Source organism: Acipenser ruthenus, chromosome 7 (assembly GCF_902713425.1).
Source record: "Acipenser ruthenus chromosome 7, fAciRut3.2 maternal haplotype, whole genome shotgun sequence".
Taxonomy (NCBI): domain Eukaryota; kingdom Metazoa; phylum Chordata; class Actinopteri; order Acipenseriformes; family Acipenseridae; genus Acipenser; species Acipenser ruthenus.
The window spans coordinates 18578019-18585240 of record NC_081195.1 but is presented as its reverse complement, the minus strand read 5'-3'; the positions used below and the strand labels follow the sequence as shown (position 1 = coordinate 18585240).

General features: G+C 33.4%; 1 protein-coding gene across 1 annotated transcript; it reads right to left on the bottom strand.

The window, feature by feature from the left end:
• Positions 1-2538: 2538 nt before the first annotated feature.
• LOC131737624 (transcription factor ATOH7-like) lies at positions 2539-5214 on the bottom strand. Its single transcript, XM_059027886.1, has 2 exons — positions 4958-5214; positions 2539-3922 (listed from the first exon to the last, which is right to left on the bottom strand). Exons 1-2 carry the CDS (start codon positions 4980-4982, stop codon positions 3528-3530), a joined length of 420 nt encoding a protein of 139 aa, XP_058883869.1. The 5' UTR covers positions 4983-5214; the 3' UTR covers positions 2539-3527.
• Positions 5215-7222: the final 2008 nt, after the last annotated feature.

The window sequence follows — 7222 nt, the reverse complement described above, 5'->3', positions numbered from 1 at the left end:
AGTAAAACATTGTTTGGATATTGCAATCACTTGTTTGTCATTACATGTGCACTGCATCACGTCTACACCTGTGCACTACAGCCACTTTGCCACAGGGAGCCATCTCAATTCCCTCATTGTGACTCGACAATAACTCCTGGTCAAACTGCTCAAAGTTTACATTAAATTCTAATTCACTCAAACATGGTTGTGGTTTGTCTTATAGAAACTAGGTAACAAAGCCCATCAAAGCTGACACTGATCCCAACACTTAGTCAAGTCAGGTTTTCAAGGATCCTACTGACTCAACATCAACAACATGGCTTGCTAACCCACTCCATACAGCGCTAACCCATTCCATACAGTGCTAACCCATTCCATACAGTACCTTCACCACTCTGTGGTCTCCTGCCCTCTGTTCTAAATCTCCTCTTCATTTCCAGCAGGGTCCCCTTGTCCTGGGGGTCTATTTTGCTCTTAAAGTATTGGCTGGGGTTAACTTTGTGAAATTCATTCAAGATATTAAAGACTTCAATAAAGTTACTCATAATCCTAGGCTAAACAGTTCCCTCCCTCTATCATATCAGTAAAGGGATAAAAAAAAAAAAAAACTCTTTGTAATCCTCAGATTACATTAATGTTAACCAGGATTCTTTTATGATTGGTATGATGAGTATAATTATTGGTCTTTATCGTATTAAATCTGTGTTAAATAACTTAAATATATGTTCTGTTTTACTGAAATAATGTGTGATGTTGTTTGTTTAAATATGCACACATTGTGATTTGTCTTTTTAGTTCCAGTGCATTATTAATAGAGATAACATCATTACCAGTGTGTATAACATTAGAATCCAGGTGTTGGGTTCATCACCCTTTAGGCTTCAAGTCTGTCATAAAAGTAGCTTCCAGCACGCATAGATACACTTAATACCTTGAGGATTGGGTTCATCTGCATTACAAAAAGAAAATGTGTTTATTGAGTGTAAGGGAAAGACTGCACACTAGCCCATAGGTGACCACGAACACACATTTCACTGTATTGAACTCTGTACAGCTTCTGCTAGCCAGTAATTAAAACTACAAATACAAGCAAAGCCTGCTTGCTGAAGCAGAAGAAAATAATGCAACAGGAGTGTGACGGCTCCCTCTGTGGGACATTTTGAAACATTGCCTTTGACAGAGTATGGATCAGAATATAAGCTACTGATAAGGAGACTATTTAACAGAAGCTTATTAAAACCTAAATGCTATTGGTAATTTCAAGCCGCTATTTCGAGCTATTTCACAGAGGGGCTCAGTTCAGAAAGTTCAGAACAGAAGGTAGGAAGAAGTGATGCAGTAAATGTAACAACACTATGGTAATTCAAAAAATATACTCTGTATGGCAAGCCTTGGTTTGCTGACAGGCTTATAATTATCAACATTTCTTATGTTCTTTATCAAGAGTCAATTACATATCAAGGGCAACGTTTTACGTGACATATTAATATTGCCCTCGAGGTATAATAAGGATGATTGATGCAACTGGTTATTTGCTAAATTCAATTCAAACCTTTATTTAACCAGGTAAAGGCATTGAGAACAAGTTCTCATTTAAAATGCTGACCTGGCCAAGAAGCAATCTAAATACAACAAACAACAATACATTGACAGTTAGAGACATTACAGCAATACGAAAAAGAAATAAAATCAGTGTCTGCTCTGACAAGCACATGAAACAGGGAAAAGAGCTTCAAGTCTAGAAAAGAAAGCACCCTCTGAGATAAAACCAGGGAGTTTGTAGATGATGTATCCGGTTTTTTGTATCTCAAGAGCATCTGTATCTAGAACATTTTAGAATAAAAATTTTAATAGAATAGTACCTAATACTGTATCTAATAAATCTTTACATTAGTTATTTTAAACAATATTTTCTGTCTTAATGGTTTACAATACAATATATAAATGCATGTCACATGTCTTTTTTGTTTTGTTTTAGTTAAATTAATTTGGATAAAGACAGATCAGCACTAATCTTGGAGTACATCATGTTTAGTAGGTTTTGCACTTTTGTCAACCCTGAGGGACCTTTGGGCTGGACAGTTTCCTATTTTAAAAAATCCTGTGTAAAATAATGTATAAGATCTTTTTAAAGAGCAGTAGCTAGGTCACTATTTTCTTTATTAATACCTGTTGAATATGAATCAGTTCAAATTCAGAGGTGTTATTCATGCATTAAATGTTGAGTTAGAGTGATGAAAATAAAACTGTCTTCCAGTATTCTCCAAACTTCGATCATAGTTTCCTAGCCTCCCATGACTTTATTTTGTCTATGACAAGGAAGTCAAAAATATTCACACAGCTGCAGACTAATATTTTGAAAGAATAGTGATGCATCAGTTGGTGGGCAATTAAAAAAAAAAAAAAAAAAAAAGATTAGTCTACTAATGGTCTGTTGTATCAAGAGTAGAAAACAGATATAAAAAATGCACGTTTACTAAAAAAAAAACATTTATTTCTTCAAAAGGTGGCATTAAATATAAATAATAAGTACACCAATTAAAAATATTTCACGGATAATAATTAAATAATTAAATGATAAACAAAATGATTCTACATGCAAACATATGCAAATACAGTATAAAACAATGACTTACAATGTTCGAAGGAGTCAAACTTAAATAAAAATCTAGCAACTTTTAAGAACACAGTGTACAAGCATTTTATTCCAAAGTATACAATTTGCCCCATTTTATCTGCTAGTTATTCAATAAATGTTACAAAAACTACTACATAAGTAATCCACTCAGAAATGCAATTAGGTTGCTCATTTTGTAACATTTATCATTTAAAAAAAAAAAAATGATGCATAAAATGTTAAAGACAGTTCTTCAGCTGTGTATTCCCCAATGCTGTGGTCCAACATGGCTTACCATTTATTATTTCCCTGTCACAACAATATGGTACATACTGTATTGCACCCTGATGTAAACAGTTTTGATAAATAGGGGAGCATGTTTTGGTAAAACATACATACACAATTTGAATACATACACTTTTTAATTTCAGAGCTGGATTCCAATAGCAACATTATCAATTACACATATTCATACAATATACTGTAGTGCCACATTTGTTTTACAGTAGTAACACATTTAGAAAAAGTCTTTGTCAATATCTTAATCATAGCATACATTGCCTTTTTGTATAAATATCTTAAGTTATTTTTTTATTTGCTTGTTTGTTTTTCGGTGCAACTAGGAATATTATTATATGAATTTATTTTCACAAATATATTTGCATTTGTTTTCTAGAACTGTATAATTTCTAATTATATTTACTAAATGAATGTTATTTATTTATTTATTTATTTTACAAATGTCAATATATGTACATCAAAATATCTGGTGATAAAAATAGTTTTGTTTCTCTGTTAAATATTTCTTTTAGTCAATAGTTTCTATAATATAGTTTTCTCCAGTCATCTATTTGCCTATTTGGAATCTCTCTGGCTGGTAGGAGAAGAACCTCTCTGTGTATTCCTCAAGCTCAGCTGAGGATCCATTCTATAGATAGGAGTAGTTCGCCTGCTGGAAATGCTCAATCTGCTGGTTGAGCCATTCCCTCTGTGAGCTGCTCCTGTAGCGCTCTGCGTCCGTTAGGATGCTGTTCAGGGCCATGATGTAGCTGAGGGCCATCTGCAGGGTCTCGTACTTGGAGAGCTTCTTGTCCTGCCCCCACTGAGGCACCACCTTGCGCAGCCGGTCGAAGGCTGAGTTCAGACCCTGCATCCTCTTTCTCTCCCGGGCATTGGCTGCCATTCTCCTCCTGGTCACTCTCTCGACCGTCTCGGTTCCAGGCTCACATTTGGAACCTGTTTCTGAGCCAGAACCAGAATCTACACAGCCTGATATGTAGGATTTCATATTCAGACTCTTGATAAAAGCAACTAATGCAGTTTCTGTGGGGAGAGAAAGCAAAGTGTTAGAGACTTCATATAAGGTGTCCAATTGTAAATAATGTATTTCAAACAGTTATACTTTTTTTATTTTTATTTTTTTACACGTGTGTAAATCTGGTTTTAAAACTTGATTTTATTCTTCTAGCTACTGAAAATAGTTATTTTACATAAGGGAAATGTACTGATAAACTCACAAACACGAAAATATATTGTCAAAAGTTTCAATTTGAATTAGGTTGCCACTATCATTATAGCTGCTTTAATAATTAAAACATAAAAAAATAAGAAATAAGCTATTAAGGTCTTTTTTTGTGTGCATTTTATGTAGAATTAAACAATTGCACGCAGTTATCATTGTTTTTGTATAGCAGCACCATATTTAAAATGCATCCTAAAGATTGCTCTTTGAACAATTTTTTAAAGAGAATTATCCAAAATAAAAATGAGAAATAAATAACTGGCGAGAGCTGAATAGACCTTAAATTATATTACTTACAGTAGTTTGGTTCTAGTTTTGTGAATGTATCAGTTTTTTTCTCTTGTCAATTAAAATATAATATTTTTAGGGAAGTGTTAACTAAAACAATTTCACACAAAATTTACTGAAGGGTAAATGATTTTGTAAATCACATTACATTTTTGCAGCATCAGTTTGGTCTTGTACTCATACATAATGTCAAAAACCTCACACTTGCTGTCAAAAACCTCACACTTTTCCACCATCTCCAACACTCTATTATATATATGGTATACCATGACTACGACTACTGATAATAATAGTTATGGTTGTAAACTGTTGTAATAACATTTACAAATGTTATATAAATCACAAAGAACAATATTTGGTTAGAAAAAAACATTACAATATCACCTTTTCTTAAATGATCATCATTAATAAAGTAAAATTGATATTTCAATTAGACAATACTTTGTACAAGTGACTAATATTGACAATTCTGTGTTGTTTTTTTATCTAGCAGCAGAACATAACAATGTTGGTTTTTTATATCTATTGAATAATTTATAAAACCGTACCTTCATAAACCGAAAATAACTCCATATATATATTCTAAGCACTGATGTAGTTGTTGTGTTGTGGACTCCCACTTTCAAAAAGATTTTTTAAGGAAAGGGTGACTCTAAATAAAGTCCCTTCTGTTATTGAAGTTCAAGCTGATCTATATTTCTGCATTCAGATACGCATTCCGCCAGTTCAGAAAAGCAGATCCACACATTGATCTCCATTAGATTCTCAACCCGTCTTAACATGTGATGAGTCCTTCCTCGGTGCTGGACATCCACAGACTACTTTCCCTCATCTTGCTAAAGGAGGTATATTTATAACTAAGGATGTGGAGATGAACAGGTGGCAGCAGGTGGGGTGGCTTCCCCTTGGCTTCATCTCTGAGCTCCCCACTCTAAAAAGCACACGCACACACATACACACACAAAACATCTAAATGGGAACAGCAGTCATGGGACTTAAGCATCAGTCGAAGCCATGCCGTTTCTAGCACCATACCATCTGGACTAATGTTTGGTGTCTGCAGCATCACACAAAACAGACAGGAGGATAGGCATACTTACAAGAGGATAATCCCTCAGTCCATAAATGCCATGTTTTCCATCATATACAGAAAAACAAATCCAATCACAGCTTTGTTTGTGAGTTCAGCCATATGAAACATATATCTGAATACACATATAAAGTAGCAGTTAATTTCTGCTTATTATATTTTTGCATTTATATACCAGGGTGACCAATGCTCAGGATGGGTTTGGATTATATTACTTTAATTATAGTAATTATGTTTCTTTTAAATCTGTTGGAACATTTGACCATTATTGTGTTCTGGTCTGTGTTTAACACCTTGGCCACTATTTTGGAACAAGTTCAGATTTTGTAAATTAAATAAAATGTCAATGGTATAATCTTAACAAGAAACTAATTACTAATTTAACTTCTTTCAGTAAATGATACTATTAGATTGGGGGTTTTGTTTGTCTCAGAAATTGAAATTGAAATTTAATTATTTTAGTATTTCTAAATGTAGCAGTTTCCAGTGTTTTTTATTGTAGTTATGTGTGACAGCATATATTCTTTCCTGTGCTGCTGTCTCTTGGAATATTGAGATAGCTTTTTCGAAACAATTAATAATTTGTAACCATTTTTATTCCTAATAAAATATACCGAAATGTACCTTATTATATATGTTGTTTATTTATTTATATCAATTAAAAAAAAAATCAATATTAAAATGTAATTCTACCGTTCAACAAAATAACATCATATGCCTCTGGGAAGCCATTGTTTGATTAACACTTCAGTGTATTTTCTATAGCTTCCTCCCTGACCTTTTGAAATAAATTTTCACTGTCCAGGTCTCTTGATATACACAGAACATTCTCGTTCAGGAAATGAAAGGTGAATTGGGGTTGGATAGTCAGAAAACAACATCATGTAACTGAACGTGACTGTATTCAGTGTGACAGATGCTGAATACAGGAGCTCAAGAGACTGACGCTAACTATGATTCATTTGTTGTTCATATTTATAGGCGCCATCCATATCTAAGCATATTTACTTCAATTAATTGTTCTAAGAGAAATCCTTATATATATATATATATATATATATATATATATATATATATATATATATATATATATATATATATACTAGTATTGATATATCTGACAAATAAAAGGCATTAAGGGGTCGGGTATGATCGTTTTGTAACTTACAGAACATTTTTAAAACGTGAATTTTGTTAAAGGTTAGTAATTATATATTGGGCTATAAATAAATATTTTGTTTTTCTGCAGGCTGTCCTCCCATCCTTTTAACCCCAACCCAAATACATTGTATATACACACTGTACGGAAAGACCAGAAGGATTTAGATCAGTGTAAGTTTAGATCATCAAAATCAGCTCCCTGGTGTGATTTGCTTTCTCAAAAAGGATTGATATTGCTTTCATAAATATAGGGGTGTGCAGAGAGCCCATTACTTGTACTCTTAATCATACTTGTACTCAGAAACCAATACTGGTATGAATACTCTTACAAATACTTGTACAGTAACTTCCACCCGTCACATATCCGCCCTAACCGTTTATCCGCCATGATCAATCTCTTCAGCAAAGTTAGTTTATTATTGAACAGAGAAGATTAGTTCAGAGATTGTAGCTCCCACCAAAGTTTTCGTACACAGTGTTGTATGTGTTCCATGCACAACCACTGCTGGAAGTGTCATGTGAGCTGTTCAGTGTGTTGACTTGAATTGTAAATAAATCCTGT